Source organism: Dermacentor andersoni, chromosome 8 (assembly GCF_023375885.2).
Source record: "Dermacentor andersoni chromosome 8, qqDerAnde1_hic_scaffold, whole genome shotgun sequence".
Classification (NCBI taxonomy): Eukaryota; Metazoa; Arthropoda; class Arachnida; order Ixodida; family Ixodidae; genus Dermacentor; species Dermacentor andersoni.
Window position 1 is genome coordinate 76,149,408 of NC_092821.1, and position 12,515 is coordinate 76,161,922.

Here is a 12,515-nt window from a genome sequence, read left to right on the forward strand (position 1 = left end):
AGCAAACCTACGCTAGCGGCTAGGGACGAAGAGTTGATGAATACCACCGTAGCGCCTACGGTGGTACTGTACACTGACACAGCTGGCATGATCAGTGAATCCCACAGTGACAGAACGAAGGCGATCACTCGTTCGCGCCGCAGGCGGAATCGTCAAAGATACGACCCTGGTGGTCACCACTTCTCTGGAGTGAAGGGCCAGATCATCACTGGTGGTCCCCGTTTGGTGCCAGTCACACCGCTGCATGCGGAGCACGGAGACTACCAGCAGGCTGATGCATAAACGTTGCGTGCCACCGGGCAAGTGGATAGTAACCGAATTAGTTCCTCCAGCCGGCTGCCCGTTAGTGTGCTAGCCTACTGCCGCCATACGCTTTTCATGATGAGTGAATTACAGCATTCATTCATGTGCTCGCTTATTGTCTTTCATTTCACATTCAAGGCATACGATGAACCTTTTTCGAAGGAAATCAAACAGCTTGAAAGACGGGACATCGTGCAGACGACAGATAGCGAGAGAAAGATAGTATTAAGAAACAGTCTTTCTTGCATATCAACTGCAATATGTATGAGATACTCAGTTTCCGCAGAAAACATAAAAGGCACCAATTCGTCATGTCACCGTGTTCGTATATGCGAAAATCTAATTAATGCGTCATCGTGCCTTCTGTATTTGTGCGTCGCAGTGAAACGTGCTAGTTATCGAATGTGTGGTAGACTGCAGACCGCAATGGGATGTGACAAGTTTGCGCATTTAAGTTTTCCGGCCCTCTTATTTTTCAATATCTTGTAGTTGAATATGCAATAAAACAGGTTGTTAGTAAGCGCTGTGTGTTAGAATACATGGGGTTGCGTATTTGTGCGGATCCTCCTTTTGTGACCTTTGACATGTAGCCAGTATCTGAGTTGAAAGCAATCTATTATACGCTTGTTTGGCAATGCTACGCGAAGTGAAATAACTTGCATAAAACATATGGAGTATTCTTACAACATAATTACTGCAACTGAGGTGTTTGTGTGTGGTTTCAAAGCAAAACGGGGATTATTTTCCGGCCCGTGATATTTTTTTGCCCGCAATCGCTATGTCCCAACTGGTGGCCCTTATTTTCCCGAGGTGAAATAAAAAAAGGGGGGAATTAGAAATTGACGTAGCAATAAGAAAGGATATTCGTAACAAGTTCAAAATAAAACCAGGTAATAAAGTTAACTTTACCATATGGTGTTTGACTCGACGAGTACGTACTTATGTTGGTTCCAATCAAAACGCGGCTCACATTGAAGTAGTCACTCCAATGTGTCATTACCGCGACAACCAGCAGACGCGCTTCTTTGCGGACATTGCTGCAACAGTTACCATGTACTATATATTACTATCCTGGCGCGTCGCAAATTTGGCTCAGCGCTAGTAGCAACATCTTGCAACTCTTTCTTAAAAAACAATGCTCGGTAACTTATCTTTTGTGTCATCTTTACCACTGAAGGCGATGCAAAGCGGTGTGTATCACTCATTTGTGAGGGACAGCGATAAGTAAATCTTTATTTTTGTTGTTGTTTACTAAAATGTCTCCACTTCACTTCTTCGTCTTGCCTTCGATTTAGCTCGACGCTCCTTGTTGAATGAACGCTGTGGTTTCATTTCCACCTAGTCTGACATGAGAGCCGTGCTCCATAAGGCGTTAGACAAGCCATATCCGGCCCGTTTTAAGCGTTCATGAATTTCAGTTGTGTTTTGGCGTTTTCCTTTTACAACAACAAAAAAATTGAAAATGATATGTTGGGGTATTTCGCCGCAACTTCGTTTTAATAGAAAGTGGTTGCTTAAATCATTTTTTACCGATGAGCGATAGGACCATCAGCGCGCAGCAAAGAGCACACATGTGCTCTTACGTAAGCAGCTTGGTGAGGTCGACATCGTGTGTCAGCCTGCCGCCCAATAATAATTTCTTGCTTAGGTTTAGTCCCGCCAGGACAAAAAATAGAAGTAGGAAGGGGCTGGGGGTTGTACGTCGAATATGGTGGAAGGGGTCCTGGCCCCTGGTTTTTGCAGTCTTCATTTAACGACGGATGTGCACTATTGTGTCTACCGTATTATATTTTTAAGCACTGTACCAAGGCCATATTATAAGTATCAGTGTACTTTTTCTTCATTGTGTGTCAGTTCTGTAGGTCTTCTGTCTGGCCTTCTAACAAGTTGGTGAAAGGCTTTCATACACTTTTCGCAATACGTGCCTCTTGATCTGAGCTTTTTCGCAATGATGTAGCAAGAAAAAAAACCAAAATAAAGAAAAAACATCAAGAATTAGGTTGCGTCCAATCCCGAAAACCCTGTTGCGAAAAAAGCCAACTGCGAAGCTCGGAAGCGAGTGCCTTGCTTTGCGAGTCCCTTCCGCTGGTCCCACCAAGGCTTCGACAAAGGCGCTGACGATATGGCTTGCTCCTCGAAGGTATACATTGCCATCTGGAAGTGCCACGCCATGCAAATTGCGTTTCCCGCGCCGTCCTGATAACATGGACATATCTCGAGACAACTAGCATGCGAGGAAACACGAGGACTGTCTTCGAAGGAGATTGCGACGCAGAACTCGTCCTATGTAGCTTCGCTTCGGCGCAGGCGGTCAATGACCTTTGCGGCCACTACCGCCACAACAGCTGAGTAGCTTTCCCGTGGTTGTATTAGGATGACATTTAATTTATCACAAGGCCAAAAGAGCCACAATGTTAAGGAACCAGGATGAGCTCAACTTGGTTATTACATCTGTCCCACTATGTCCTTGATAGTTCGCGAAAACGAATTAGAATGTACGAGAACAAGACTTTAGGAATGTGTTTGATGTAGTTTTACTGTCGACATCCTCGAGTTCCTGTAGCGCTCCGCAGCTGATCTCGACGTTTGATGGGTTCTCATGAATAGCTATGGCCAATTGGGCTAAGTTAGGGAAATATTACTTTTTGATACTTACCTACATGCTGAAGAAATGTAAGGATGTGGGAATAAGCTTACAGATTAAATAAAAAATACCGTACGTCTGCACAAGAAATATTCGCTTATTTACCGACCGCATTGGTCATATTTGCTTCCGGAATCAATATGGCGGTGATGGGTACAAACTGAAAATGTAACATGCGGGCGACAGAAGGCATCGCGATACGGGGCTACTGAATTTTTTCTACACTTGCTGATGCTTCATACTCAGTCACAGTAGGGCACATAACCGCGTTTCGACCCATCTCAATGCAGACACCCCAGCCGGGCATCGAACCTACAATCACATCAGCAAAAGAATGCTGATGCTATTATCCCGCCGTGGCTGGTAAACAACTGTTTGGTTGATTTATTGCATATTCCGGCCTAGATGGGCCCGGAATGCCAGAATAGAGCAAATAATAAAAAAAGTAACTTCTTTAAGAAATGTTAATGAAGAATTGACCAGGCAGGTGGTAGAGCTTCGTAAAAAAGAGCTGTTGAGCCCTGCTAGAGTACAGATAGATAGACTTGTAAACAAAAGCAACGGTGAACAGCTCTGACAAGGAAAACCTGGGCGTTGTTTGATGGTTCTTCACGTGGTATGGCATGCAATATCTCAATAACTTTCTGGAAAATAGCGATCTTGTTGAAATTCTCCTGAGGTTCAGAACAAGTGCGGTGGAAATGATCGCTGACAGAGACGAAGTATCGTTTCAGACACTGATGCTTGAATGAGACCTATAGGCTTTGAAGAAGGCGAGAAATGCAACACACAATTTAAAAGGGCAGGCTGAAGCTGGTGCCGTCTTCTCGCTAACGGCGACCATCCTTTACCCAGCAAAAAGTTCACTGCAAGCCACGGCGCTAACAGGAAAAATTATTGTTGAATTGTTTTATGTTGTGTACTTAAGCACTAGCCTCGAAACAAACAAAAAAAGGAAATGACCACAATTCGTGTCGAAGCGCAAGCAATCATGAAGTCGACGAGTGCGATGTTTGGCAAGTGTACTACTAGTTTTGAGAACTGGATGAATCACGGCAACGTCAGTAAGAGTGTACGAGTAAAGCAGCGATTAGTTTTGCGAAACTTCAGTTTAAAAAGCTGCTCTCCTAATGTGTTATCATAAAAGGGACGAATTCCATTTTTCGAATGCAAATGAACCTAATTTAGTGAAAGCTCAGTTCTACACACTATTTGTCTCGCAGGCGGCATAATCAAAATCAAAAATCAAAATATTTATTCAAACATTACAAGGAAAATGCAATGTTGAGTGTACTGGATCGCAATATTGTGCCTGGAAGTCAACCAGTGCGCATGTGCAACACGCCCCCTACTTATCGCAGCGCTCCTTATATACCCGGCTGCGTTTCGGAATAAAGTGCTTTTGGTTACCTGCTACTCGTCTGGCTTACATGGTGTCAGAAGTGGGCACGGCAGTTAGTTCCTGCCCGTGCGGCAAGTTTTACCATAGGATCCCAGCTTAACAGCAGTATTAATTCCCATGAACGAGACAAGGGCTCATCCGGAACGAGAACCACAAGCCACAACGATGACTTCGACTCTGCTACCACCGCCCAAGCCGCTCGACGTTACTGGCGACATTTTCCACAACTGGAACATCTGGAAAAGTGAGTTCGAACTTTTTGCAACAGCGACAAGGCTGAGTCTACAGCCCCAGGATGTTCAGACCGCTACATTTTTAATGACTATCGGTGAAGATGCAAGGCGTGTTTTCCGCACCTTCAAGTTTGAAAACGAGGAGCAGAAGAATGATCGGAAAGCATTAATGCAGAAGTTCGAAGAACATTACAGACCAGTTACAAATCTCACCTACAACGAGTTTCGGTTTGGTTCCAGGAACCAGCGCGAGGGCGAGTCATTTAACGAATGGCTCAAAGAACTGAAGACTCTAGCTGCGCACTGTGAATTTGGCGAGATTGAAGATAGACTTCTACGCAGCAGAATAAGAGACAAAGAACTGCAGCAGAGACTTATTTCTGAAAACCCGAACTACGCAAGAACGCTTGAGATCTGCCGTGCTAAAGAACCGAGCAAAGAACAGGTCGCTGATATCCGAGGCAGCCAGGGCGGCAGCACTTCTTTTGAATCGGAAATCAACATTGACGCTGTAAAAGCAAAGACTGCCACCTGCCCGAAATGTGGCTTACAACATCAAAAAGGGGCAAGATGCCCAGCAATAGGGAGGTATTGCAAAAATTGTAATGGCCGAAACCATTTTGCTAGTGTATGCCGCACACGAAGCTCGAAAACACGGCCAGAAAGACGGCACGTGCGACATGTGGAAATGACTGGTGACGAAAATGGGGCTGGCGACGAGACATACTTCCTTCAAGCGTTGGAAGTTCAAGCGGTCACGAGTGACGAGCACTGGGTGTCAGTGTTAAATGTGGCTGGTATCATGACCAAATGTAAGATAGACACAGGGGCGAACTGTTGTGTTATGCCAGAAACGGTCTTTCGCAAGTTGTCCGCGGCGCCTGCGCACAACTGTTACGCAACCTTGCGTACGTTTTTCGGCCACACAAAACAAGCAATCGGAAAGATAAACCTGCTCGTGTCTAATAAGACTCGAAGCACCGAGGTTACGTTTTTTGTTGTTGTCCAAGATGTACCAGTTACGTTAAGCGGACACGTCGCTGAGAAACTGGGCCTGATAAAACTCATAGATGCCGTCAACGAAGTGTCCGAGATCCTCATATCTGGCTTTGAAGACGTCTTCCAGGGTCTAGGACAACTTGAGGGCATCGCCTATCGCCTGCAGCTGAAGCCCGATGTACGACCGACCATAAAACCAGTGAGGAGAATTCCCGCCAGTACGGTGTCGGAGCAGTCATCGTGCAAGATGACCACCCCATTGCATATTCGTCCCGCTCCTTAACTGCCACACAACAGCGGTATGCACAAATTGAAAAGGAAACCCTAGCCATAGTTCATGGCTGCATGAAATTCAAGGACTACATACTCGGTCAACCACTAGTCACGGTAGAATCGGACCACCGACCACTGGAATCGATTTTCAAGAAACCACTTTGCGATTGCCCTCTTCGCCTTCAACACATGCGCCTCACGCTTCAAAGATTCCCTATCAGCGTGATACACAAACCAGGAAAGGAACTGTCTTTGGCCGACGCACTTTCACGCTTTCCTTGCAAAACAGAGCTGGTGGATGAAACAGAGCACTTTCAAGTCAATGTTGTTTCTTCGTTACCTGTTTCAGATCAACAGCTGCTCAGTATCAGAACAGAGACTGATAAAGACACCCTCATGACCGAACTCTGCCGTTACGCGAGTACAGAGTGGCCCAAAAGCAAGCAGCAGCTCCCGGATGCCTTAAAGCCATACTGGAGCTACCGTGATGAGCTACACGTCGAGGATGGGCTGCTTCTCGGAAGCAACAAGCTTGTAATTCCTCCATCAAAACGCAAGGAAGTTCTCGGCCTGCTCCACGCTGCACATTGTGGTGAAGACAAAATGAAGGCGAGAGCAAGACAGGTAATGTACTGGCCAAACATGAACGCCAACATTTCTGATGTAGCGAAGTCATGCGCTGTTTGCGACAAGTACAAAAAAAGAAATGCAAGGCTGCCCATGCTGAGCCACGAACTACCGAGTTTGCCATGGCAGGTTGTTGGGGTCGATCTTTTTCACCACGAAGGCAATGATTACCTCATAGTGGTAGATTCCTACTCGTTTTTCTTCGAGGTTCGCAAGTTTATCGGACTACCGCTGCTGTTGTGACCAACACAAGTGCAGAAATCTTCGCGACACATGGCATTTCCGCCAAACTGTGCACTGACAACGGCCCTCCTTTCAACAGTGCAACATTTCAAGCATTCACAGGTCAATTTAATATCAGCCACACCACTTCTAGCCCGTACCATCCGCGCGCCAACGGCTTGGCAGAGCGTGCCGTTCAGGAAGCTAAACATCTGCTAAACAAATGCCCGTTTTCCACCCTTGAATTTTACAGTGCGTTGTTGGAGTGGCGGAATACTCCGAGGGACGAACAGTTGCAGTCGCCAGCTCAAAGGCTCATGGGACGTCACACCAGAAGCCAACTCCCGGTTCTCAACTGTCACCTGGAGCCCAAGACGATACCCACGGAAGCAGTCCGTCAGCGACTACAAGAAATACGACATAAACAGCGTTCCTACTACAACAGAACGACACGGGCTTTGCCAGACCTTCGTAGCGGAAACAGAGTGTCCGTATACGACACCCAAAGCAGAACGTGGGCCGCGGCCATGGTAATTGGTCCTGCAGGGCCACCGCGATCCTACCTAGTGGCTACAGACAGTGGACAGCAGTTATGCCGTACGAGAGAGCATCTCAGGGCCACAGATGCTGCTCAGCCTGCTGAATCACAAGCAGAAACCCGAAGACAGGCGGTGCCAAGTACGCCAGCAGACGCAATTAAAGCCCCACTTCGAAGAAGTGAACGGGTACGCCAAGAGCCGCAACGTTATCCACTTCCTGAACGTAAATAGCAAAGCGATCCTTGTTTGGAAATCAAAATGTTCATCAATGTTCCTTCTTTGTTTTTTCTTTTTCTTTCTCCCAAAGAAGGGAAGATGTACTGGATCGCAATATCGTGCCTGGAAGTCAACCAGTGCGCATGTGCAACACGCCCTCTACTTATCGCAGCGCTCCTTATATACCCGGCTGCGTTTTGGAATAAAGTGCTTTTGGTTACCTGCTACTCGTCTGGCTTACATTGAGGATGACAGATAAAAAGTCTTCTTGAGGCTTGACCGGTCCTGCATCCTATACGCTTGTCAGAAAAGTGGTTACAAAGCACAAGAATGGTCAAAAGAAGCTCGTCAACAAGGCAATGTAAGGTTTCCAAATGAGTTTTATGAGATAAGCGATGTCGAAGATTAATTGAAAAGTTAGTGATAGAAGAATATTGTCACGTGGTGGTGACGTTGATGAACACAGCAGCAATACTGTGAAATGCAAAACACTTTTATTGGGCGAACCTGTGCCCACAAAAAGAGGCTACACTTACAGCACAACGATAGCGGCGAACACGGTCGGCGATCGTCGAAAATATGACCAGCGGATCATGCGAGTGAGCTTTTCTACATCAATCGTCGAATGTTCGACTAACCGCTAGGACCCGCGCGCCTTCCACAAAGTTTTACATTATTCGCGTCGCGCACACATGCAATCAGATTACACGAGGTTCGGTCACAGACAGTGGACGGAACCACCGATAACATTCCAGAAACTTCCGACACATGCAGGCGCGTCCTGCGCTGTGCGATAACATTTGTTAGGTGGCGAAACGTGGTCGCCCGATAAAGATAAGTACACGTGTCATTACCCCCTCTTAAAAAGCATCGCCCGATGCTGCAAACAAACGAAAGTAATAAAGCAATGCACTCGTAGTAAAGAAAACAACAAAATAGGTTCGTCAGCGTCCGTAAAAGGGTTTAAGGCGCACCACGTGGACCACTTCAGATCGTGTGCGGCGCCGCTGTGAACGCGAAATGCCGTCTGGCAGGACCTCATAGTCCAGCGCGCCAATACGTCGGATGACCTTGTAGGGTCCGACATACCTCAGCAATAGTTTCTCACTCAGTCCTCGTCGGCGTATCGGCATCCATACCCAAACACGGCCGCAGGGCTGGTACTCGACGAAGCGTCGTCGCAGGATGTAGTGTCGACTGTCGGTACGCTGCTGGTTCTTGATCCGTAGGCGGGCGTGCTGTCGAGCTTCTTCGGCGCGCTGGAGATAGGTAGCGAGGTCAGGATTTTCCTCGTCAGTGACGTGCAGCAGCATGGCGTCGAGCGTCGTCGTCGGGTTCCTGCCGTAAACCAGCTTAAATGGCGTGATCTGTGTTGTTTCTTGCACCGCCGTGTTGTAAGCGAATGTTACGTACGGCAGAACCGCATCCCACGTCTTGTGCTCGACGTCGACGTACGTACATTGCTGGCATGTCGGCGAGGGTCTTGTTCAGGTGCTCCGTGAGACCATTCGTCTGCGGATGGTAGGCAGTTGTCCTCCTGCGACTTGTCTGGCTGTATTGCAGAATGGCTTGCCTGAGCTCTGTTGTAAAAGCCGTTCCTTTGTCGGTGATGAGTAGTTCTGGCGCACTATGTCGCAGCAGTATGTTCTCGACGAAAAATTTCGCCACTTCGGCTGCGCTGCTTTTCGGTAGAGCTTTAGTTTCAGGGACGCGGGTGGGATAGTCCGTCGCCACGACGATTTACTTATTTCCGGAAGTTGATGTGGGAAACGGCCCTAACAAGTCCATCCCGATCTGCTGAAAATGTCGGTAAAGAGGCTTGATCGGCTGTAGTAATCCCGCTGGCCTTGTCGGTGGTGTCTTGCGTCGCTGACAATCTCGGTATGTCTTGACGTAATGGGCGACATCGGCGGTTAGGTGCGGCCAGTAATACTTTTCTTGTATCCGCGATAGCGTGCGGGTGAAATCGAGGTGCCCAGTGGTCGGGTCGTCATGTAGGGCGTGCAGTATTTCTGGACGCAGCGCCGACGGAACAACAAGAAGGTAGTTGGCGCGGGCTGGTGAGAAGTTCTTCTTCACGAGTAGGTTGTTTTGAAGCGTGAACGAAGACAATCCACGCCTAAATGCCCTAGGGACAACGTCGGTGTGCCCTTCCAAATACTCGACTAGGGCATTCAGCTCTGGGTCTCCTCGTTGCTGTTCGGCGAAGTCTTCCGCGCTTATTATTCCAAAGAAGGCGCCGTCATCCTCGTCATCTTGCGGTGGCGGGTCCATGGGGGCGCGTGATAGGCAATCGGCATCTGAGTGTTTTCATCCGGAATTGTATTTTACAGTGATGTCGTACTATTGTAGTCTGAGGCTCCACTGTGCCAGCTGTCCTGAAGGGACCATTAAGTTAGCTAGCCAACACAACGCGTGATGGTCGCTGACCACTCTGAAAGGCCTGCCATATAGGTAAGTGAGAAATTTCGCTGTAGGCCAAACGATGGCGAGGCATTCCTTTTCGGTTGTAGAATTGCCTTCCGCTTTTGACAACGACCGGCTAGCGTAAGCTATCACGTGTTCATGTCCATCTTTTCTCTGGTCTAGGACGGCACCGAGACCTAGGCTACTGGCGTCAGCGTGGATTTCGGTATCGGCGTGCTCGTCGAAGTGCGCAAGTACGGGCGGCGACTGCATGCGTCGTTTGAGTTCTTGAAATGCGTCGGCCTGCGGCGTTTCCAACTTGAACTCGAGGTCAGATTTAGTTAGCTGTGTCAGCGGCTCAGGGATGCATGAAAAGTCCTTGACAAACCGCCTGTAGTAGGCACACATGCTAAGAAATCTACGCACTGCGTTCTTGTCGATGGGCTGCGGGAACTTGGAGATGGCAGCTGTCTTCGGCGGGTCCGTATCCAGCTTTTCTGGACACAAGGGCTTAGTTCGCGTGAGTGCCACCACGTGGCGTACTGACCTTAAGCTTTTCAAATTTCCCGCGGTGACGCGTGATGACGTCAACCAAACAAAAATTTGAAAAATAAAAGCTATCCCTGCGCATTGAACTTCGCCACAATGCTTGTCCCGCCGGCGTTATCAATGTTCTTGATAAAGCGTATTCGCTCGCCGCCTGGAAATTACACGTCATCCTAAGAGCGTTTAGTCACGACGAGCAATGGTTTATTCTGGGCTTTTGATGCGATTCTTTTTTCTTCTTTTTTTTTCTTTTCCTTTTCTTTTTTTTTTATTCTACGGAGTAAAGAAGCTAGCGTAACCGTCAGAAGCACTTCGGGGCAGCTTTTCTTCAGTCGGCACACATTGTTAACGTCCGAACATCGCGCAGCGTCTACTAGAGACGCCGTCGTGGACGGATTTTGATTTTCCCCTATCGAATTCGTTAAGGTGCACAGAATTATTTCACTAGTGACGTTGCAATGCGCACTCATGGGTTACCGCCGCAGCTGCAAATCTAGATGTGCCTAAGTATTAAGACATATACATGGATATGTTACTTTTCCACCTTGACACAAATGTCACTACAAAAGAGTTGAGCAAACTGTCCCTGTGTCGTCGCAGCGTGTGAGACCGGGCTAGTTGGTATTCCATGCTAAAGTGACTAGCGCAAGAGTGGACACGGGTCACTAAAGAGGCGACAAGGATAAGCGCAAACTTTCAACTGGGCGCTTGTCCTTGTAGCCGCTTTAGTGTCCCCTGTCCACTCTTGCGCTAGTCACTTCAGTCTGTGTCGTCGTCCGTTAGCATGCTATGGCCGAAGCTGCTAGCAATATTACGTCACATTTACTGGCCACCAGGCCAGGTACACCCTTGGGTACGACATATACTGTACTTGCAGTTAGTTTCCGAAGTAGTCTCCTATGGCGGTTATCCACGTGCGTGAAGCAAGAACGCTATTTAAAATTATTGTGCTGTATTATATGCGGGGTTTGTATGTTCTCTACATTCTCTACCATGTTGCCGTTCCGCCTCTATTATATAGCCGCAATGTAGACTAGCAGCTATCGAACGACATAAAGGCTGTCCGCATATTCAAAGACCTCGCGCACAACTCCTGATACTTAATTGTACTCAAGAGTTGTGCAGCTACCCAGGACATCCTTAACGAATGTTACATAACACATTATGAGGTTTTACTTGCCAAAACCACGATTTCATTATGAGGCACGCCGTAGTGGAGGATTCGGGAATAATTTAGACAACTTGGGATTTTTTAACGTGCGCCTAACCCTAAGTACGCGGGTTTTCGCATTTCACACCCATTGAAATACGGCTGCCGTGGTTGGGATTCAATCCCGAGACCTCGTGATTAGCAGCCGAACCCAATGAAAGCTAAGCAACTACGGAGAGTAAGGAATGTTGGCAGTGGGAGGAAGGTGACAGCCGGCACCTGAGACAATTTGTTCCCATCCTCATTGCATCTGTCGAAGAATGACACCGTAGAATGCACTGTATCCAGTGTGATGGAGTCCGCATCCAATATTTCCGACTCGAATCATACTGTAACTACTGACGACCAGGCATCTCGCTAATACGTGCAGTCGCTTGACAGCTGCCGAGCGCTGGCGTCGGCCACAGGACTTACTTGACCTTTGTTCAACACTTACCGACATTCTCGCCTTATTTAGCACCATTGTGTTTCAGCTAACTGCTTCAACAGCCAGTTTATTTGTGCCAAAATTTGGCCACCCTGTCAACCTTATGGTTTCTTATTTTTAAGTCATCTTTTATATTTAGGCTAATACTGTCCTAAAATTTCCAGCTGCTTCACCTTTCCCAAAATGCCCGCATTCTTGTGGGCCTCCGTTCATGTTTTGGACCGATTCTGCAGGCATTTTCAATAAAGTTGTTCTCTCTCTATCTCTCTCGATACGACAGCCGCTTTTGCTCACTGTGAATGGAAATATTGCGTTAATGAGCGCCATTCTTAAGCATTTTTACCATAGCATAATTTTTACTGTCAATTTAGACAGTAAAAATTATGCGGATACCATGTATGTGCGAATCGATGTAAGCAAAGCTTTCTGTGTTTGTTGTCATTGTCATACGTAATCTCCACAGAGTAG

At 47.4% G+C, this 12,515-nt stretch overlaps 1 protein-coding gene across 1 annotated transcript in view; it reads left to right on the forward strand.

Moving 5' to 3' along the window:
* The first annotated feature begins 4,514 nt into the window (after window positions 1-4,514).
* LOC126538792 (uncharacterized) overlaps window positions 4,515-12,515 on the forward strand; it is a 69,771-nt gene continuing 61,770 nt past the window's right edge. Inside the window, exons 1-3 of the mRNA XM_055074976.1 lie at window positions 4,515-4,593; window positions 6,204-6,478; window positions 6,957-7,099. Coding sequence (XP_054930951.1) covers window positions 4,515-4,593; window positions 6,204-6,478; window positions 6,957-7,099 — 497 coding nt within the window. The remainder of the gene's footprint in view (window positions 4,594-6,203; window positions 6,479-6,956; window positions 7,100-12,515) is intronic.